General features: G+C 31.5%; 1 protein-coding gene across 1 annotated transcript; it reads left to right on the top strand.

The window, feature by feature from the left end:
* The first annotated feature begins 2533 nt into the window (after positions 1 to 2533).
* LOC124367872 lies at positions 2534 to 6675 on the top strand. The gene is made up of 3 exons (XM_046825053.1): positions 2534 to 2662; positions 5088 to 5160; positions 6300 to 6675. The coding sequence occupies exons 1-3, from the start codon at positions 2642 to 2644 to the stop codon at positions 6554 to 6556; spliced, it is 351 nt and encodes a 116-aa protein (XP_046681009.1). The 5' UTR covers positions 2534 to 2641; the 3' UTR covers positions 6557 to 6675.
* Positions 6676 to 24980: the final 18305 nt, after the last annotated feature.

Below are 24980 nucleotides of genomic sequence, written 5' to 3'. Positions count from 1 at the left end.
TGGTATAAGTGCCAACAGAAATGAAGGTTAAATGCTATATACATTTTCTCGCTAATATTCTGCATGTATGATAGCATGGATATAAAACAAAATCAGCATTACCTTTTAAGAGGTAGATTTTAATTAAAGATAGCAACAGAGTGATCTTGGAGCAAAGGAAATACTGCCTCAAGGCCGAAATCAACTATCTCAGATACATCACTCTCTATACATTATGGAGTGTGCATTATTGGTTATGACATTTCAATATGACATTTTTACAAGCTTAGTTATTGAGCGCCTCTTCAGAGCCACATAATGTTTTCCGGGAAATAAATTCCCTGCGGAATTATCAGTTCATGGTATGTTAATCATTTGGAATACTTTTGAACTAATACTAACAAATTAATATTGAATGTTTTCCTATTGCTTTGTAATTCCAAGAGACATCAGGTTTTCTTTTGTTTGCTTTCTTTTAGTCTCTTAGGAATAGAAACTGACAAGTTGATCCTATTCCTAAAATGACTATGATTGGCGCTGCTACCGGAGAGATAGGATATTCTGGATGTGTAAGGTTGTGAGTAGAAGCCGCTTGTTGAGATCCATGAGGAAGGATTTTCAGATATGAGGTTTTCTACACAACTCAATGATTCTGGATGCTTAAATGTTCCAGAAACTAGGCAAGACTTTCTAGAAACGTAGTAGGACTACATTCATGTTTTATATGTAGCACTTTTCTGCAAGGTGTATTCACTGCTGGTTGGTACTATGGTTAATTAAGTAAATGAAACGTTAAAGTGATTTCCGTTGATGAAAAATTTATATAATATGAAAATTGAGTGATTGTTTTATTGCTTATATGCCATAATAGTATACCCTAGAATAATGCAGTATTGAAAGTTTTTAATCAGTACAAATTCCATCAGTACATCAAGCACCAGTAACTTCAAGCCCCTAAAAAGCACGATGTTGTCAAATGAATCTTAGATAGTTAATTTAAGAAGCTGTAACACAGCACAAAAGTTCATACTTTCTTGTTGTTTTCTTAGGACAAGAAAATGACAACTTGATCCTAGTCCTAAAATGATTCTATGATAGGCGCTGCTTCCAGGAACAGGATGTTGTGGATGGGTAAGGTTGGGAGTAGGAGCCGCCTCCTGTCGAGATCCATGAGGAAGGATTTTGGGCATTAATATTAGTCACGACTCCTTTGAAGAAGGGGAAGTCACCTTTGTACCAGCCTCTCAAGTTAAAGCAGGCAGAGGGTGGCACGTCCTTATGTCAAAGCTAGCAACAGCCCTTAACACTTAGGGAGCCCCACCAACTCCAACAGTCATATCCCGCAGTAGACTACATCTACCGCCCTACATTTGCATCCCAATACCTTGAATTTTGCGGATAGTGATGAGCCGCTCCTAGACATCCATAAGATTGCCCAGATTTAAGTGACACATCGGTTTTTGCTGTACCCAGTGTAGGTTCAACTGTAAAGTATAAACCAGTTAGAAGTGAACTCTCCTATGGGAGAAATCCTTACTTAGTTACAACATTAAGAAAGGTTTTATGCAAAAGAAGACACATCCATCTGTGAGTTTTTATAGAATTCTTCTTTACCATGAGGATCTGCAAACGTTAGTATACACTCTGATTAAGCCATGTCCAGCCGAAGTTAGAATACATACCTATGCACATAATGACATCCTTGTAGGCCAGGACAGAATAAGCTGTATCTCGTGCAGAGCACAATAATTTCAGCTATAATTCTGCTATATTTATGTTATTTCACACTGTTAACAATCGCTTGCGGGTTAGTTAACAGCAAGCAGAGTTACAAGTAAGGTTTGAATAATCCTTTGGGCACTTATTTTATAATATTTAACCATTACTAGCAAATGAAATAACAAGTTTGATCATGAAAATTTTATGGTTATTGCAATAAAATGTAATGGAAACAATGCTGCTTCTTCGCAAGGAAGTATCATTCACAATTGAATAGGTTTTATCATTTAAAGTAACAGGAAAGGCAATTTAAGATACAATAAGAGTGGAAAGTAAAATTGTACTAGTACCAAAAACACAATATAAATCCTTTCATTGTCTCAGCTCGCACATCCCTTAGATCCATTGCAGTCACTTACAGTTCATACAGCTGTCTCAACAACCCATAAGTATGATTCACTAAAGCATCCAGGAACTTAGTATTGAGATCTAACAATAGTATTGTGTTTTAACCTGCACTCATGAAGTCTATCGCTTTACCAATACCGAAGTTAGAAGGTAAGTCATAGTGATATCCTTGCACTATATTTCCGCTTTAAAGAATAGAATCACCATTCATCCAAAAAGTTTTGTGAAATATTCTGTATTATGAATGCCTTTCCTTGAGACTTCTCACATTTGACTAACGACAGCAGAAATCCTTGTGGAAACATTTAAATATTTTTTCATCACTCATTTCAGCAGCCCAATTATATCTCCGGTATCGCTGGAGTATCTAGGACCCAGAAGGGCGTAGGCAACACCTCCAGTACCAAGGGCGCGGCCGCTGTATGTCCCTTATCACTTCCTGCTGACCTCAGCACAAACCTGGGCGCGCTGGTATATATGGCCGCCACCTGCAGCATGTTATCAGTTGTCGATACCCCACTAGGTAGCGTCTAACATGGCTGTCTCCAAGAGCTTGGTGAGTAATCAGTGTAAAAAATACTTTTACTTTTATTTTGAACGCAGTGGTAATTTGAATAACATGTGAAATGTCTTCATTAGTCTTTCACGCATTGACCAACAAAAAATACTCAAAGTCTAAAGATTTTTATTTTTATCTATTCGGCTCTAGCACTGCTAAAATAATCAGTATCTCCTGATTAATAAACAGGTGTTTTTTGCTCCGCCATGACTGTTAGTCTTACATGATGATTGTATATAAATATTAAATATATTTCGTAATAAATCTCGTAACAGTATCTTATTTTATCATTATTATTTTCAAAATTATTCAATACTGTGATACAATGTTTTCCATTCAACTTAGGGTAATGAATTATCACACCCCATTTGCGACGTAGAGCGGTAATGTTGTAGTAAGCTTTAATAATTCTGTAAAATTGAATAAAGCATACGCTTTTAAATTGTAAAGCTAGCCAATTAAGTACTCGTATATTCATCTTGGACTTCAGAAGAAATACGTCACTCTGACATATTCAACTTTACTAAATTCACTGTCAAAGATCCCTTTAATGGAATAAATATTGAAACGTTTAATTAATCTTTTTAACCAATAAATGATTTATTTTCCTGTTCAATTTTTTGTGCATGCACTTCTCTGAAATATTTAACCTAGAAAACCGTACAACAAATTATTTTCGACCAGGCGCTTGGAAAATGCCGAACTCAATCCAGGATTCAAACCCGAAACGCTGGGGTGGATAGTAGCAACCATAAGAAATTTAGTCCTTTTTAAGTAGTACATTTTAATGAAAAGTGCACCATGTAGGTATTTCATGACAATTCTATATAAAAAAATTGTTTTAATTGTAATATATGTAATAATTTTTATATAAAAAACCTTTGTATACTTTTGAGGCGTAAACCAAAATATTTTTTTTATTAAAGCTGAATAATTAATTCTTTGTATACAAAACAGTGTCACAAAATAATATGTTTTTACACAGATAAATTATGGATACCACAATATCTTTTTAAATAAAAAAATGTCGTATTAGCAAAAAGTTTACTAGATTTAAGGTTAACTTCCACAATTGCAATATCAAAGTATGTCAAGAAGTGATGCATTGCTGTTTACTGTGTGATTGATTTCGACCCAGTGTACATAGCCTGGAAGGATATATCAATATCATTCAACATACTGCCGAGAGAGTTTCAGTTCAAACAACTGAGGTCGTATCTATCTTGAATTTGTTTCCTCTATTCATCTGAAATTAAAAGTTCTTTTTACTCTATTCATCCAGGTTACTTAATCAAAACATTATGTTATTATTATTTGCTCGCATTAAGTGACATTTACTGTTGTGCTTTAATTTATTATTAATAATCTATTGTAAATAATAAATTTAAATTTTTGTTGTTTTAGCTTCAGAATGAAATACTAGCATTTGTTTTGATCCTAGTATACCAACAACTAAATTTAGTTTGCCTTCTGATAAAATTTGTCATCAAGCATTCGCACATAATTTTAAACCATAATTGATACTCACAAGAGAACATACTTTAAATTGAAGAACCTCATTTAAAACTTTCATAGTATAACTAAAACTAATACCTTTTTAATATGTTCATCTTGTGTGCTTGAAGATTCAGCAAATATTGCTTTGTAAGGAAGTAGTACATTTTATATTATCCTCTCTCTTTCTTTATGTTAACACTGTAAAAGTCAATTTGAACAAACAGTTTTTAAATGTAGGCTATTTTAAGTAATGTTTAGATTTGTCACAGTTTAGATTGTCTAACTAACGTTATTTTTAAACATACTGTATATATATGTTTAAAATATATACGTTAGTTATAATGTGTTTGAAATGTTTATATATATATATATATATATATTATATATATATATATATATATATATATAAAAAGAAATGACCAAATACAAAATAATTGAATCGTAAAAAGTAAGGACTCTGTGGTGTAATGGTAACACATTCACCCGGCAAGTGAGAGATCCGGGTTCGAGTCCCGGCGGAGCAAGTACTTTTTGTGATTCAATGTTTATTGAAATTATATACATATATATATATATATATATATATATATATATATATATATATATATATATATTATAAATATTGGAACTGTAAAAAAGTAAATATACGTCTCTATATACACATACATATATATGTATATAAAATAAATATATATCTATATTATATAAATATACGTATATTTACATGTTTCAAAATTGAATTAAAACCCTATTTTGAGTTTAAAAATTAACTAACCTACTGCACAAGACGATACTGTCCGGAGGTCTACTGATACTCCTATAAATGGAGACTACCGTTTGTTATTTTTTGTGCCATCACTGTGCGAGTGTCTACTTTGTTTTTTCCGTTACGACCACACCCTGTAACGGCCCTGAACTGTTCTAGGTCCTTCTTCTGTCCGTGCTGGCTGTGGCCGCCGCCCAGAGCGCTCGCGTCAAGAAACAGGTTTACCTCGCCGGTAAGTAGACCCCACTCCACCTTGCTACAGATATCGGCAGTCCTTTGTTTCTTGTGACAGTGCCACCTGCGGCCTACGGCCAAGACCAAGGTCGCGGCGTGGCCTCGGGTGACAATAATGCAGTCAACAATGACGGTACTGAGTTTCGGCCATTTGCTATCTTTCTGACAAGAATAGAACACTATGACATTAACAATGGAAATTTTCTTATTTTGTGTAAAAAAATGAAAAAAGTGAGTAAAAAGAAAACTTAAAGCAAAAATTAATACAATAATGATTGTACAATAATCTCTATTATTATATTTTTCGCATTTGTTTGTAAATCTACAGTCTTTACAACTACTTAAACCTATATCGTAAACAACTAAAGATGGGATTAATGATGAGGATGTATCAAAACTCAAAAATGTACATAGATAAGGGCGGGTGATCATGTAAATCTGGGCAGAAAAGTTTGAAAAACTTTAGTTCTAGATTGGCAACTTACCGATTTGAAAAAATAATGTTCTGATCACTAAAAGTGACTGATTTTGATTCAACCAGTTATATACTTGAAGGTGAATGTTTTTCCTTTAAAAAGTATATTGGTGTGTTTTATGGATGAGTTGAATGTTCAATGTCAAATAATTTGTGATACAACAAGGAATATATGTGAGATCTTAAAAATGTCTTTGCAAGAAAAGTTACTGCTACTAAGTAATATGCAGACTTATTTTTTATTGGTACCAATGTTAGCGAAGTAGTTAGTCATTTAAAAGAAATTGCAAGAAATTGTAAAATAACAGTTGAGCAGCAATATAGTCCTTAAATTATATTGAATTTAATTTTTAATCTCTAATGGTTTCAATAAAAATACTGACTTTCTGTTGAATATTCATCTAATATTGATAATTTTCGTTCGATGGCAAATATTACAAATCATTGTGGGATAAATTGTTAGAATAAACCATTGTTGGGATTCTTGTTTTAAATTTAAACAAATATTACTGCTCTCAGAAATACTTTATAGAAGCAAGAAGAATGATAACTTGCGATAAATATAAATTTTGACCGACATAATTAATAGTATAAATCACTTAAAGCAAATAGAAAGAATTGATAGTAATTACGCAAATTATAAAATCTGATCTGTGTTGCAGGAGTGCACCCCTATGGAGCTGCAGTTTTGGGGGATGATGGCTCCTACTGGCCCGGCAAGTACGGCCCTGAGAACATCCAGGTTGGCCCCGTCGCCGCCCCCGTAGTCCCCGGAATCGCCCCCTACGTTGCCGCCCCTTACGCCGCCCCCTACGCCGCCGCCCCCTACGTCGCTGCCCCCTACGTCCCCCTTGGTGGTGACGACGGATCTTACTGGCCCGGCAAGTACGGCCCTGAGAACATCCAGGTTGCCCACTAAAGCGGTACACGACTCTAACCAACAACCCCCCCCCCCGCAATACCAATTACAAAAAAAACTTCTGGTCATCAGACGTAACATTGTTTTAAATGTTATAATAAACATTTATTTTACTTTTATAACGTTGTTTTTCCATTGTCTCCCCCAATGCATGTACTACAAAAATAAAGAGAAACTTTACTGATATTACAGTTGGATATAGTTTAGTTTTGGTCAAAGCGTTCGCTCAGTTTTAGTAACGCTTCCAAAACAGAAGTTTTAATTCCGTATCAAAAATAGGATAGATAACTGTAAATCTGAGATATGGTTAGACTGTAATGTGTGGACTATAATATTTCAGATGGGTTCCTCAATTTCTATTACTATTTCCTGAAGATCAATTTTAAAAACATGATACACAATAGAGCTAATATTTGGGCAATATTATCTGAGGTGACGTCAAGGTCAGATATCCCTGTTGAATACTTAACTCGTGACTGAATAAACTTTATTCATGAGATATACGTCGATTATCCCTAAAAGGGATTCTTAGGGATAATCCCTTTCCTTGGATTATTTATGGGAGCCTTGGCTCCTACTCGTATGCATTATCCACCACACCTGCCTCCTTCACTTGTGACAGAAGTCAAACTTTTATAAAAGGCTGTTATAAAATCTTCAACTTTAACAGTCTATATATTTCACAAAAAGTCCTATTAGAGATAAATAATCTTATTTCTGTATCTCGTAAACGCTTATCAAGTTTCCCTTGATTCTGACTAGGCAACAAGTTTTTATAAGTGATTTTTATAAGATTTGTCAAGCAAAGACCTACATAAATAAAAGTTTCATGGAAGGACTAGAATTTGACTAATTTGTATCGATGGATGCAGCAACTTGATAGGTTGAAATAAAAAAACCTGAGATGGGACTGCTGGAAGATGATACGTATAATTGTGGAGAGATGTGATTATGTAAATTCGTGCCCTCCAAAAACAATTTTTCATGAGGAATTATATGGGTTAGGGCAGTTTGGAAGCTGTGAGTGTTGGCTAAAGGAATTAGACTTGGAGTTTGGTCTGTGATGTAAGTTCTGGTTATGTGTTATGATGCTTGATATTAAAGGTAATAGGGTTTCAGACGTTTGGAATCAATGTAATACCATACAGATAGAATAATACGTTTCTGGTATATTGTAGCAAAATTATTTATACACTTTTAGATTTAAATTTTATTTGCATTATTGTAATACCTGGGAAGGAAGGAGAAATTCTATACAAAAAACATGGTGTAGTATTTTTGTAATATAGGTATAATGGATGATACTCTTAAAAAATATATTTTATAACCTTTCAAATCATCCATCGGCAATAATAAACTTAAACAAAGTAGTGTGTACATATTGAAATATCTTTAGCCAATAGGTATGTAAATATATATTTGCTGCAATCTGTTACTGCTTTAACCATAGCAGCCTATATAATGTAGATACATCTTTTCTAGCATTTCGAAAAAAAGGTAAAGATAGAGATTTTATAAGTCAATATACTTTAAAACTTAAAAAAATAAAATTCGTTTTACTAAAACTAGATGTACCGTTACCCAAGTTATTACGCGGTTATAGTGCCAGTTTAATTTTTGTAATTAAGTAAAAATTTAACAATCAATAAGTACATGTTTGAATTATATTTAATAACATAATGTAGAAATTTTCATCCTTTTTATGTATTCATTAACTGGTAGTTGATAAATCAACTAGCAAACATTTTCAGAATTTTAAATTACTGATTCAGTTAATTTTAACATGTAATAATTAGTTAATAAATTTAAACATATAATATACTAGATGTTAGCCGTTGATTCTAAAGGGATCTCTTTCATAATAACAAAAATAGCCAATTTTAAATGGTACCTCGCATGCCCTTTTGAAATTAATGATACAGATTGAAAGATTAGATTGTTATTTCCGGAATCGGTCTCGAATAATACTCCCAGTATATATATATATATATATATATATATATATATATATATATATATCGTATAGGGGACAAAGGCAGCTATCCATAAATAAATACATTGAAAATTACAATTAATTAAAAGTCCGTAAGAATAAAGTTCTTGAGTCATAAATTAAAAATAATATTAAGATCTCCCGTCACAAAGCTAAATCCAAAATTACTGAGCCAGTTTAGAGATCCATCCTCTAAACCACTCAGACCAGCCAGACCACCAGAAAACAATCACAAAGGGCAGTCGTTTACAATGTGCTCCCAGTTTAAAGGCACTAGAGCCCTTACGTAATAGAGTAAAACCGTATACGTTAAATAACATATTGATCATATGTTGGATAATTCCAATTAACGTGTGTGTGTGTGTGTGTGTGTGTGTGTGTGTGTGTGTGTGTGTGTGTGTGTGTGTGTGTGTGTGTGTGTGTGTGTGTGTGTGTGTGTGTGTGTGTGTGTGTGTGTGTGTGTGTGTGTGTACACACACACATATCAATGCCCTGGCAAAGGTTTTTATGTATTTACAATTGGAATCTTATTGTATGAGAGCACAAAGAGTTAATTTTTATGTTTGTCTTTTAATTAAATTTGAAAACATGCTTAACAATTATTTAAAATGTTGTTACTAGAATATCCCTTATTAAAAAATAATCAAAACCAAAATAAAAAACTAAAGTATTTAAGAGATAATTAAATAATTATTCCAATATTAGTAATTTTTTGAATAACCTTGAATTACAAGTGAATATTTTCGATTATTATATGACTGAATTTGATTATTTTTATTTAAAATTTCTTAAACTTTTTGAACAATGTTTCCTACTGAAACTCTCAACTGTAAAAGACAAGAGGAATACAGCAGGTTGGATGACCGGGGGAATTAAAACATCATGCAAGAGAAAACGAGAATTATATGAAAGTCAGAAATCATTGAACCATCCAAAGCTCACTAAATACTATAAGAAGTATTGCAATATCTTAAGGAAAGTAATTCTTGCTTCCAAAAAAATGGCAAATGACAGATTCATACTGGATGCGAGGAAACAGGCCAAAATCGATGTGGGAGGTGGTTAATAAAAAAACTGGCAAGTTAAAAATAAAAGTGGATGAGGATCTTAAAATAATAGTTAATGAATCTCCCATAGTCAATAATTTCCAAATAGCCAATTCATTTAATGATTTATTTTACTAACATAAGTAAATTAATTATACCAAACGACAAAATTTATCCAACTTTATTTTTGTACCCCACTAACCCTGAAAAAGTGTTACATCATTCAAAATTTTAAACATTCCAAATCATGTGGATGAGATGTTTAAAACCAAATTGATTTTCATAAAAAATGTTATATTTAGTAAAATGTTTAGGAATTCTGACTGCGATTACTTTTACGAAAATTTTGGAAATCACTGGAAGAAGAGCTATACGACGGTAGTTTGACATATCAGTTTCGTTATTTTTTTTTATGGATAGGTTTAATTAGTGAGTATTTTAGTTTTTTAGGAAAAAATACCACTTGAAAAGCATTTATTAGTGAAAAGAGCTAAAGGCTTTGATATAAATGAGGCAAATACTTTTAATATATGAATTGGACCTCCAAATCTAAAGAAGGAGAATTCCATAAATACATTTAAAACTTCCCTAAAATGCTACCTCATTAACCGGGCATACTATTCAGTTGATGAATAGTTAAATGATTAATAGTTGTTTACAAGTACTTATTATTGCATTTTTAGACTAAGCTTACTAAGCTTTGCAGAATATATGACACTATTTCTTGATTGGTTTAGTTAGTTTATTGGTTTATTTTTAAACATTGACAATTCATATGTTTATCTTTAGCTATGCTGAAAATTATAAACCTATGTGAAGCTTATAATAAATAAAAATAAATAGAATTTACAGGTAGCTATAATTTTGTAATTAACAAATTCAGCTTCTCTTTGTCGGACATCAACGGTAAATGGATCTGGCTAATTATTGAGAAAAGAGGGTTTTTGCCGTTGTCAAGAAACCAGTTCTAAATTACGGCTCAACGTAAAACTGCCTTACTCACACGCTCTAATTTACATAAAAAAAAATCTTTTTTGTGTAAGAGAATCTAAAATACATTTTACGGTACAGTCGTTTTTCGCAAAAACAATATTTCCTCCCACGTACATTTCACATATGTTTCCATAACGTATGAATAACAATTAAGGATAAGATACCATAATAACATAAATACATTTTCCTTTCCACCTGTTTCTCTGTATGTGTTGTATAAAAAAACATTTTTTTTAATGTACTTAACTTTACCTTAAATTTCAATGTTAAATGTAGAGAAAATATTTTTGATTGGTTATAAATTGTATTTTATTATGACATATTGAATTAAAGGTGTTAAATTCAAGGTGAGTAAACCTTTAGTTCCAATAAGAATACAATGCTTTAAATGGAATAGTTCTAGAAAAGCTGTTTGTTTAATTTTTTAAATTGGTCTGTTCTCATGTTTTTCTAACGGGATTTTTTTTAAAGAAAAATTATGGTTAAACTAATTACTGTAGTATCATTTACTAAATTACCGTACAAGTATGTTGCTATAAATAACTATAAACCAAAAGGTACATCTTATATAGAGAAGTACATTGTATAAGTTGACTTAAAATCAACTTTAACTCTACCAAAACAATATTTCTTTAAAGCTTAGAACAAGTAAGCAGTGAAAAATATGGAGAATCAAGAATTGCTAGTACCGTTTATTTAAATATTCAACCGGAGATTGAATATGAGGTTTGTGATGTGTTAAGACATAAATCATTTCAAACATTACTTTGAAATAAATACAATTTACACACACATAAGACATTGTTTGTTCGTCTATGTGCAGCCTGAATCGAATCAACGATTCTGCATAATTTAAATCATACTACAATATTTATAGTAAAGTAAAGTATAGTATAGTATAGTAGTAGTATTTATAGTATTTATTTAAGTAGTAAAGTATTTATCATTTATATTTATATTTAGTAGTAGTATTTATTTACTTTTTTTACAATTGTATGTTTTGGTTTTAATTACTAAAGTAATTTTATATTATAAATGAATAATTGTGCTCCTACGATTTCTAAATTTTTTTTATCATAATGGAAATAAAGATGTGTTTTATTTGATTTTTATATAGTTATAGGTAAATATTGAAAACCAATTTTGTAATAAGCTATTAAATCCAATGATTCAGATTAATTTCAAACAATAATAGCTTATCTGCTTGTTTTATAATATTACTATTAATTAATTTGAAATTAAAAATAAATAATTAAGTTTTGAAACAAGTGACTGATTACGGTAAATAAATAAAAACCAATTATAAACATTGCTCTCCAAATACATACATTCATGCATTCCTAAAATTAAATTTCCAGAAAACAGAGTAGGAACTGTACTGTTTCGAAAAATTAGTTACGTTTCCAAAACCACATTATTTTTGTACGAGAAACTGAAATTCTCAAAATAAGATTGACATGCATCCAAAGGGGTTTTATTGTGTCTTATATATACAATATATTTTATATTTAAAGCATGAATGTTTGATATTTTTTCGCATTCAATCCTCAAAAGTAGTTTGGATGCAAATTAATCGCAACTCTCTAAAATGATACTGCAACGGTTTTACGATTAAAGTAACAGCGTAAAGGCTTTACTTAATTGCTATTGATTTGTTTGATTTTAAAATTTAAACTCAATACGCATCTGTAATAAATAATCTTCAAAGGACAAACATTTGTAATCAATAAGGACAAGTGAAAACGTTAAAATTGTTTAAAAATTCATTTCTAAAACAATATAAACATTAGTTGCATTCTAATGTAGAAGGATTTCTATGGCCCAGGAGCAACACTGTTCATGTGTTTGGGGGCTCTACTCTAAGGACAGAGTATAAAATGTAAGAACACGAATAATATTTACTTGTGTGTTGAGTGACTCATAATATACTACAGCTGTGCGCCGTGAACCAATATACAGAGTAAATTAAAAAGTGAATACTGCATATTAAATTTCAACAAGCGTATCTTGAAAACCTAAAGTCAGAATTTCATTAAAGGAGGAGCTCTTCTTATTGGAAAAAAAACACTATTTTCTACTATTTTCTATACATAAAAACTCACAGTTATCCAATAATTTTAATTTTTTACTTATATTTTAATTTTTTTTTCTTAAATGTCTAAAGAGACATCTAAGATGCCATCTTCAGGTGTGAATCAACAATTTGAAATAGTACAAACATTTTACAAATTAAAACCGTAATCAGCTGATTAAAACTTAATACATGATTTAATAATTAAAAGTAAATTAAAATAATATGTATAAATGTATGTTGTGGTACAATAGAATCAAGTTATATTTTAGAGGAAGGGTACATAATGAATTTTAAATCGATCCAAAATCATTGTATAATATTTTATCTTTATGTTATATTATGTATAATGTTTCATAAGTGTCGAGTTCTTCTTGTTTATGGACTGGTTTTAATAATGTGAAGTTTTTACATAGACGTTTTACACTTTTAATGTAAACCCAGTATACCTCTGTAGGGTACAAAACTGCACTTTTCGTTAAGTATCACAAGATTACCCCTGCCCCCAAAATACCAAATTTTAGTTGAGGTAAAAACATTCTGAAAATGGACCCCCACAAGTTGAACATCGTTTTAAATGTTTTTATGAAAAAAATAACAGTGAAGCCTTGAATCGCTATCTCAAGCCAGTGCAAAATGATGACTAATTCTTAATTTAAAATACCCTTATATCTTCAAATAGTTAAAAATAATGAGTTATAAGTAAAGTAATGACATTTAAATTTGTTTTAATAAATTAATTTTATTTAAAAGTGAAACAATTAGGTCAAAGCTCAAATTTAATTCAGCTTACTAAACTTTGGGTTTTTCCAAGATGCTTAAAGTGCTTTCTGTCGACTGTCTGACCATGTGCTAACCTACTGTAAAACATCGAGTAGCAAGTTTTATAGAGTACTGTATAACTCTTTGAATTTCTTGCTCAATGCGGTTTCTCAAATAAATTTTACTCCGTGGTTTTGAATTATACACATAGTCTTTAATGTGGATCCACACAAAGTAATCTATTAGAGATAGATCAGGTGATCCATAGCCGATAGCTAAGTCAAAAGCTAACCCAAATTCCAGTTGTGTATCCTATAGAGGTATAATGAATTTTTTCGAGGTGCTATCGTTAAATTGTTATTATAGGGTATTCATGCTTTTATTAACCTGATATAAGCGTTTTAGTATATACAATTTTGTTTCTAACACTCTGTATACACATTTTATTTCTCCTAACGGATACGTTTTAAAGTTAACATGTGTTTTATTCTACAGCTAAAGGAATGCTCTACTGTCAATAAGACACTATCAAGTTATTTAGTTTTAATTATATTTTATTTTTATCGCCATAAAATTAAATTTATACTTATTTAAAAATGATTAAAGAAAAGTCTCAAAACTTTGTTTAAATATTAGAAACTATTTTACCCTGATGTAAAAAACTGAATTTATTTGAAAATTCAGTAATGAAACTTATTCAACTGAAAAGCATGTTTGTGCTGAAATTAGAATAGTCAGTTGTCATGCTAAAATGAGTTTATTAGTAAATTAATTTCCATGGAGATTCTTTAAAAACTTTTCAATATCTATATAAAGTTTGTGCAACTTTAAATATAAAAACTCCAAAGTGGTCATTAAAGAGTGGGTTTATGGAATAAATTGAAAATCCCTTCAACATTTTGTGGTTTTTAATATAAAATTTATTCCATTATAATGTGTAGAAAAAGTAACATTATTTTTGACTAATGTTTGGGTAATTTAATAAGCTCTAATACTAAAAAATAGTATCAATGAGGATTTTTTGACACTAATATTTTATTATACACATTGCAATATCAAAAAATATAACATCTGTTAGATCCGGTAACAAATACTCTAATTTGTTATTTATTGTAGTTATATATAAAAGCGGGTGTTATTTCCTACCAGTCTTAAATCAAAATTGCATAAATATAACCAAAATGCAGCATTGTTATGAGCTTCAATTTGAGGTGTCACAAGGTATTAGTTGCTATTTCAAAGTTATGGCTTTGGGTAGGGGGACATGGGGGTGAGCATCCCCATTATTGGGCTATAAGTCTTTTAATACGAGTTTGAAGTTTTCTAATGAACACCCTGTATAAAGAATTCGGAAAATCTATCGAAAAAGAACAAAGTCTTGTGATACAAAATAAGTTTTAATACAAAAACAATTTAACGTGAACAAAGAAATGGATCAAATTACACCAATAAAATTACAGCAAAAAATGTACACATTTTTTTCTCGATAAGCCAGTTCCAGCTGAGATAATTAATTCTTTGTTCTGCCGTATTCAGTTTGGTTTATTTCCAAACCGGTTCCACAACGTGCGGTGGCAGACCCCGCTGACAGTGTTTGTACTCTATTTTTGATCGTGCGCATGCGCGTGAGTGCGCCGATGGCAGAGTTATGGCCGGATCCACAATGGTGTAAGATGAATGAGACATTTGGGCTGATAAATTCTGCCAGCATGCATAATTTTAGGGAGCAACTCTCGCATCCTTCGCATTTTAGTGGGATAGGTATCAATTTACAAGGTTACAAGGTTGGCACGATTCGATTACTATGCCGATTTATGTAAATTGGAGAATTATGGCCATTTCTGAATAACTCGGGTCGGTTACTTTCGTTACCTTATTGATTAAACGAGTTTATAAGTGTAGTTTCAGCTTGATTTAAATGTTGATGCTGACAACATCATTCGAAAAGTTTGAATTGATTGAATTTGAAATTTAAATAATTGGTATTGAGATTTGTTTTAAATTATAAAGTTATTTTTAAAGGTAAACTGAACTAAAACCGCAGTAAAGGGAAAAATTATTTTATTATTATTATTTTATGTTTTACATTATAAAAGGTATTTATTTTTTAATAAGTGATATATTTATTTTTTAGTTTCAGACCGCTTTATAAAAAAAAAATTAATTATTTTTGTCTGATCGCACATTAAATACGTTATTACTAATGATGGAATCTCTAAACAGGTCTAGTCTTTCCACGAGGGCCTAATTTTTCTCAAATTATGTTCTGTATATTTTGATATTTAGTTGCAGAATCTCTTGTCTACAACTGTTAAATGATTTGATTTACGTTTTATATGTAAGTATTTATATAAATATTATATACATATATATAAATATATATATTTATATATATATATATATATATATATATATATATATATATATAATTCCAAGTAGTTTAAAAATTAAACAAATACATATATATATATATATATATATATATATATATATATATATACCCTATATATATATAAATATATAATTAACATAATTAACATATAATATATATATATATATAATTTTATTCTTGAGATCAGTCCTTGTTTCTAAGAAATTAGTGTTAGTAAAACAACTGTACATATATTTGAGGAAATAAAACATTATGATTATTAATATAAGACAATATGCTGATACTATCAACTAAATATGATACCTTGAGTATTTTAATCTTTAAAATGCACCAAACAAGAAGATATAAGTATATTACATGCAAACAGTTTTTCTATTTCGTGGGAACCAATTTTCATTACGTGTAAAACCAAATTATATAGAATTTCTTCACACAGAAATAAATTGAACGTCACATAAATTTTGATTAGGTAAGAGAGTAGGGGACGAGTTAACAATCGTAATTCATAATTTTTATTTACATAATTATTTAATACCAACCGCCAGACTTGTGAAGAATATATTTTTCTCATCCAAAAAATTCAAAGACAACTGAGGATGCCGGATTTCAACATCGTTAACTAACATTGATATAACCATTGTTAGTTTAATTGTTTTAATAAAATGAATAAGACACTTAAAAAGTCTTGGTCGCAAGTTGCTATTCTTTTACCCTCTCATTATGGCCCCGAAGATAGCTGATGACAGTTCTCTTCTTTAGAAAAAATTCCCTTCCTAGTTTGACAAAAACGTAAATTGCGCGTTTAAAAAGTATAAATTTGGTCTATTTTCTTGGAATAAAATATCCCTCGTTCGTACGGTAACTTCTAATAGGCTTCTGGTGTGCTATTAATAATTGTATTAATCCATATGGTCTTATAGATTATTATATTTTAATAATGACTTTGTATAGTTATATATGCCGATGAATAGTTTTTATGTAATGGAAATTATTTCTATTTTATCCGTCTAAACCACGCTTTGTTTTATGGTATTATTGGACCGTGTTCAATATGTTCATAAGATCTATTAATCAATTAAGCACCTCTTCATGATTACAAGTTTTGGTATCTTCAATTCACGAATTTTATTAACAACTCAAGAGACACTTTATATGATATAACGTTTGGAGCATATCATATTAATAGATTAACATCATGTTAACCAACACAACGATTTTTGTCATTGCTTTACTACATGTTACATATTTCGAAATAAAACTACTCGTTGGTTATGAATCTTTTTCAATACCTGAAAGTATCAGGTCTATTATTATGCATGTTCATGTTGTGACAAACCTTGGACAGTACATTTGTCACGGGTTGTAACGGGGGCTGTGTCACTGACCTATGTCAATTATGTGTCAGAGCCACCAACAAGATTGATAGTGGCACTAATGACATGTCACATTTGTACAAACGTGATAGTCAAGTATTGCATCGCAATGAAGTTCACTTAGTATTCAAAATATAGGTCACCTGTAACATCAGATCACTGTAATAATAAATGTAGCACATTATTTTAAAATAAACCTTTTTTATGGATAATAGCAGATATGAAAGTTACACCTAGAAATATTAGCGTATAAAGTATATTAGTCTAGTTAAGCGAACGCAATCACAGATCAGTATAAAACTGATTTGATATAAAGCGTAATACACCCTCTAATCTTGTGGAGGCAATTACTACGCTGTAACAAATTTAAAGGTCTAGTGCCTCTTCGCCTGTAAGTCTTTGTAACGTATTAATTTTTAAGGACCTGAATTTTTAATTTTTAATGACCTGACACGTTTGAAATCGAGTTATGGTCCATTCGCCTGTTTGCCCTCTGTGCAATAACTCTCGGTATAAAGGCCGCAAAGGCTTAATAGTTGGTGCAAAGGGTTCTCTTAATCCAAGGATGATCGCTATTGATTTTGGGGTCAAAAGGTCAAATTACAGTCCTTCGTACTGTATGTTTATGTCTGCCCGTCGACGTGATAGCTCTTGATAAAAAAGGGTAGAACTTGAAAATAGAAACATATGTCCTGTTATATAACCGTTATATACCTGTTCCTCTTGGTTGAAGGAAGGATCCTATTGATTTTGGGGTCAAAAGGTCAAATTACAGTCCTTCGTACTGTATATTTATGTCTGCCCGTCGACGCGATAACTCTTGATAAAAAAAGGTAGAACTTGAAACTAGAAAGAATGTCCTGTTATATAACCGTTATATACCTGTTCCTCTTCGTTGAAGGAAGGATCCTATTGATTTTGGGGTCAAAAGGTCAAATTACAGTCCTTCGTACTGTCTATGTCCGTCTGCCCGTCGATGCGATATCTCTTGATAAAAAGGTAGAACTTGAAACTAGAAAGAATGTCCTCTTATATATCCGTTATATAACCCGTTATATACCTGTCCCTCTTGGTTAAAGGAAGGATCCTATTGATTTTGGGGTCAAAAGGTCAAATTACAGTCCTTCGTACTGTCTATGTCCAGTCTGCCCGTCGACGCGATATCTCTTGATAAAAAAGGTAGAACTTGAAACTAGAAACATATTTCCTGTTATATAACTGTTATATACCTGTCTCTCTTAGTTCAAAGAAAGATACTATTGATTTAAGGGGTGAAAATGTCAATCCGTCTATTTATATGTCTATCCGCTTAACCGTCAGTAGGAAATTTATGATATAAATATACTACAGGTATGAAACTTAGTACATAGGTTCTTGTTCATCCTCAAAAGAACCCTGTTTACTTTGGAATCAGAAGGTAATAAACAGCACAGTCCGTCCGTTACAATTATATCCGTCCGACGACAGTCGTCTGTCCGTCGATAGCTCATTCGTTATGTTCATATGTCGTGTCGGGTCCATCGATACTCCATCATATTGTGTTTTATTCCATCAAACAAAATCCAGAATACTATGTTTTAGTAGAAGATAAAAACATCTGAAGGACCTCATTAATGAGGCTACCTTAAGATCCATTTGTGAGTATAGTGAACAAAACTTTTACTTATTGTGCGTTAATTAGATTTTTTTATTAAAAAGCTTATATAATTTGAGATTTATTTAGGTAGCTATATGATGAGGATTACTCAAGAAGGTTTTAGTAATCTAAGGTTAGCTTAAGGTTATATTCTTAATTAACTTCATTAGCAGTGAAATGCATGCGTTTGGTAAAATATTTGAATACATTTTAAAGTTTCTATAACTTATTATTAATAATTGTTATTTTAAGTACTAAACCTAATTTTCAGAGTACAATACAATTCATGTGTGGGTTTAGTAAAACTTTAGTTTAAAAGATTATATCTGTTATATACATAAATGGGTATAAAGTTATGTATGTGCTTTAGAATATTACAAAAACAATTATTTTTAGAAATAACATATGCGTACTATACCATCTTAAGCATATGATAGTATGATAATAACATTATAACGATTACGATTACAACACTAATAAAACAGTATTTATAATGTAGAATGTACGCTGGAAACAATTACAAATATTTGTTTCCGAAGCAATCAGTGTAAACGAAAACCTTCCCAGCTGCCGTTTTGATAATTCGTATTTTTTGTGGTGTAACTAATGTAATTATTTTGAAACTTGATACTTTACTGTGTTTGATGTAATTTCTTGTAACTGCAGAGGAAAAGTATAAAACGTTCTGTAAAAGTGGTTTAAAACCCGTTAGGTTTCAATCAGACCTTGTTCTATACGGTTTAATAGCCGGGAAATTACCATACGTGCGTGGTCGCCATCCTGAAATGTCTTACTGCCTAAACCTAACTTTGTTTCAGTTAGAATTAAGTAAATCTTAAAGCAAAACTGCTATGGTAAGTTCATTAATGACGGATAAGATGTACTCGTTTTGTAACATTTTATTTTTTCATCCTTTTAGATAATGCAGGCCATGTCAAAATCATTGTAGGGCTAAAAACCATACAAACCGTAAGAAAATTTTATAAAATAAAAAATTTAAAACTGTTTATAACGTAAACTTTACTATTGAAAATAATTTATCGTAAATAGTATAACGTTTATTGAGATGGAACTTCAGATCAAGTTTAAACGTGTGACATCTTGAAACTTTTAGTCAACCAGGACTTCCTTGCAAATAAGTGTTTGGAATAAATTACTGAAAGTACCGTAATACATATTGATGATTATCTACAATTGAGATTTTATTTAGTTCATATACTGCTAGTGCCATATGTTGGCTTAACAAGAAATTAAGTAGCGTTTGGAATAACAAAACTTAATCACTATACAATCTATAGTTAAGATGCATTCTATTCGAAATTGTGAACATTCCCGAACTCTAACTAGGCATCAGGATCTGTAAAAAAAGTTACCAGATTGTTAGAGTTTTCTGACCAAATTTAATTTGTGTATTTTACTGGTATTAAAAATTTTACGTACACCTATGGATAACCTACTAGTTGAAATCCTTTAAATTTAAATTATTTTCTCATAATAGGGTAGACAATATTTAAACCTATTTAATGTTACCAAATTCCTTTGGTCGCATGTAAAATCGACAGTTATTCTTTTATTGCCCAGCCTGGATTAAACATTAAAACTCATAAGATATATAAAAACATATATATATATATATACACCAAGTCACTATACAATCACACAACACAATATGTTTTAATCCCTTATAGGTGTATTGAGTTAATTTGTAAATTTGTTTACTCTGCTATATTCTTGTTGCCATAATGGTTACCTATAAGACCAACATTATTTGATGGAATAACCAATGAATCCCATGGAATAAAGTGCGGGTCATTTAACTCAATGTTTATCATATTGAAATAAAGATTTTTGAACAATTTCAAGTCCAGAGATCAGATCGTTTTCGAAAATATCATGCGGAAAGCAGACACACAGACAGAGAGAGAGAGACTGGCTAACAGACAGACAGACAGAGAGAGAGAGACTGGCTAACAGACAGACAGACAGAGAGAGAGAGACTGGCTAACAGACACACAGACAGAGAGAGAGAGAGAGACTGGCTAACAGACAGACAGACAGAGAGAGAGAGACTGGCTAACAGACAGACGGACAGAGAGAGAGACTGGCTAACAGACAGACGGACAGAGACAGAGAGAGACTGGCTAACAGACAGACAGACAGAGAGAGAGAGACTGGCTAACAGACAGACGGACAGAGACAGAGAGACTGGCTAACAGACAGACGGACAGAGACAGAGAGAGACTGGCTAAGAGACAGACAGACAGAGAGAGAGAGACTGGCTAACAGACAGAGAGAGAGAGAGAGAGAGAGAGAGAGAGAGAGAGAGAGAGAGAGAGAGAGAGAGACTGACTAACAGACAGACAGACAGAGAGATAGGGAGACTGGCTAACAGACAGACAGACAGAAATTAAATTTGTCTAGCTCCACAAGTGATAGACTTCGCTAAAGCTCAGCCAATTAACTGTAATATGCATACATTTGAGAAACGATTTCAATAAATATTGTTTCTGAAACTTTGCAGTTTTAAAACTAGTAACGTTCCTATAGTATACTATATTTGACTAATTAATTATACAATTTTAATTCTTTGTTTGAGTACTTTCAAAAATACGTCTACACATCTTGGATACGTAATACATACATTATGATCTGAATAAATATGAGTGCCATCTTCTGCATATTTGACCACTTAAGTCATAATCTCCCATTAATTGATAGCTCAGTAATTAACTAATAGAGACCGCTGGAACCGATTGTATTGTACTGGCTAATAATTGGCAATTGCGATTTCCAATCACATGTTGCCGGAGACCGGTATAAACGCACTGATCTTTGGATATCATACATCTGTGTTTATCCCTATGGGTATTGTCCAGGACTAAATACGGCCGTTTAGCCAACGCAACTTCAGGATTCCATGACCAAACATAACCTCAAAATCTCCTAATACTTGTCCACTAAGCCGCAGGATTATAGAATTACGCCCCGCAGAGAGTGCCGGGTACAGCATTGGTATAAATTAGTGCACACAAATGAATCGTCTAAAAATCAAGCAAATTACTTTCTAAAATGTAGTTGATAAAGCGTACTGTACTCTCTTAATGCAAAATATTATCTTAAATTATAGCATGAGAACAGGCATTTTGTACCGGAAGTAAGATTTCTTTGAAAATCCATAGTAATTTATTATTGAAAAAGTAGGTAGTTCATATATTTAATAAAAAATAAACAAGTAGATTTAACTTTTTGATTTGACCAGAATCACGATTGCTAAATCGGGTCAGTAAAATCTAGGAATGGGTAGGTTATAACTTAGATGAGCGAATACTAAAGCCAATTACTTGGGAGGCTGAAAATTTTAAATCTTGATTTGCCTGTCCACACGATGTTTAGAGAACTAACTGTACTATGCACTTCAAAATTTGCATAAAGTTTAATGTTTATATATGCAACATCAAGTTTGAGAATAATACATGTTACTCCATGATTGAGAGTTGTCGAAAGCTTTGCATTTATTTGTGTGAGGTAACTGTAATTACAATTAGGAGATCTCAGAGTAAATATATTTTAAGCAAATCCACAAAATTCATACAAAATTATATCATATGAAATAGAAAAACCATGTAGCCTTCCTATCAGCAAGATATGTTTTCTGCTACATGTAAATATCATGTCTCATACAATTTTCTGCCTCTATTTTCTGTCTATCCGTAATACAGTAAGACATTACAAGAAAGAAATGATCTGAACACCTGAATTTATGCATACAACTCCACTGTAACTAGTCACATGGTTTGGTGTACTCCTACCTTATTTACGATTAGTTTCAAAATATGAAATGTTACTTTTCAAAGATTTTTTAAATTTTGTACAAAGTGCAAAACTCTCTATTCCGGAAATAATCTCTTATTTTATTTTAAGAAAAAAGATTAAGGAGGATATTCGTTACAATGCAAGGTCATGGTACTGTTGAAAAGAGCTACAGTCACAGGTAGGATTTGAACATGCGCTGCCTCCAATTCAGGTCTAAAGTCCAAGGGTCTCAAACCGATTTGTCATTGTCACTCACGTATAATATTTGTTTGCTCCACTTGTTAACTTCATTTATCTCTTCACGGCATTCGTATATACACCATAAAGTAAAGTCTAAATGCCTTTAGAGACAAATCATATAGTCTATAAGGTCAATACCAGGAAATCGATAACTAATTACAAGCCCGGTCTGAAGCCTCAGCACCTCGGAAGCCAGTAGTTAACAGCTAATCAGTTACATCGCTATTGGCACGATTAACTAATTACCGTTAGTGTCCTGTTAATTGTTATTGCTCCTTTGTGAACAGGTGTTTATCCTTCAACGACAGTTCAAAATAATTGGTCACAAGTGACAAGCCGGATCTTATAGAACTACGTCTAAAAGGTTCCAAGGACCTGTTCAATATCCAAGTGACATTAATATCACGGAAAATAACATCGCTCAAGCAAACGAGTTTGTGCAATACTCTTTCAATAGAATTAGTTAACACTTAAATACTCTATGTCTTTAAAGTATAAATACAGTATTCAATGCTCTCCATATATATATAACACTATATATATAAAACATTTAATGTTACATTAACAGTATATTAACGTTTTTGCAATCGACGATGAATGTTCTAAAAATATAACAACAGAATTTCGTACAGGATATAATGTTTGATTCTATTGACCTATAACTTGTCCCATTGCCATATTTTGATGAATTTGAATAAGTTTAATTTTTATTTTATTTCTTAACATTATACCTTAATTTTTTGGCACTTGAAAAAGAGAAAATATACATATCCTCGAAATTCTGTGTTCTGTAGTTTACCTTTCCACAGTGGAACTTAACTCTCTTTCTACATCCAGAGATTTGTGAATTAATTCTTCCCGATTGTCTAAGACCGGAATTCGTTGCTACCCACATTCCATACTTCAGTACCTACTGGTTTTTGTGGGGCATCCCTTCTTATATCAATTATCTGACGTATTTATATTTCCCGTTACCAATATAGTACTTACAAAATCTTGCAAAGCATTGAATTTTGGTGATAAGGTTTAACTATTAGATTAGTATCTATCTCTAACATACCTCATGACAGATGTTTTGATAAAAACATTTCTTCCATTTACAGTATATAAAGGGATATAAATCAGAAGAGCATAAGCTACGGAAATAGATGCATTTTGACCAAAGTCGTATGGATATATTTTCTTGGTCAGTGCAAGAACACAATCTCAACTGTGGGTCCACCGAACATTTTTTAGTCATACATAAGTATGAATATATATTTTCCTCATCGGGACAAAACAGCTAACTCTAATTATGGCACTTGAAATATCTTGGTAGATTACAAGTGGTGGTAGTAGGCTTTTTTTACACAAGGCGGTCTTGAACACCGACATATTTATATATTTTCTTGATCAGGACAACATCAACTGTGAGACCATAAATAAATTACACCAGGAGTGAATTTAAACGGCCAAACTGACTCTTTTTAATCGCAGTAATTTTTTATCTTTATCAGGATAAAAAGGAAAACTACGATTAACTCACGTTAACTATCACATCAAAGATGTGAATGATCAATGTTTTAACAAATTTCTACCACTTGATAAGCAGTAAAAAATCATCTTTATCTGGAATTTCTTTGAAGTTTCTTAAATATGTAGTTAATTTTAACGTAACGACTAATGTAGAAACCAGCATATTTGACTCTGAGTGGAAATAGTAATAATTTATAAGAAACAAAGCTAAAAATGGAAAGCCACAAGCGGTGCTTCTTTAAAAAGGAATTATTTACACCCACAGACGCCTACGGTGCTGGATCTCCGTCTTGACAATTATTGTTATACGGCTAAGTAAGCGAAAACATTTATAAACAGCACCCGAGTTTACACACGCGAGTTGACTTTTTTTATCTTACACTATTTTCATCTTAAAGTATATTTTTCACAAATCAATTGTATGAAATTAAATCGCCTATACATTACCTAACATTAATATATCAATAACTACGATTCATATTTTAAACTTTAATAATCACAATTTTTATCATATTATTTTATAGAAACTTGTAAAATTCACTAATTGGCAATTAAATATATCAATCAGGCAAAATACAAATTTTTATTTA

This window comes from Homalodisca vitripennis, chromosome 8, assembly GCF_021130785.1.
Source record: "Homalodisca vitripennis isolate AUS2020 chromosome 8, UT_GWSS_2.1, whole genome shotgun sequence".
NCBI classification, from domain to species: Eukaryota; Metazoa; Arthropoda; class Insecta; order Hemiptera; family Cicadellidae; genus Homalodisca; species Homalodisca vitripennis.
This window is presented reverse-complemented; position numbering and strand designations above follow the sequence as displayed.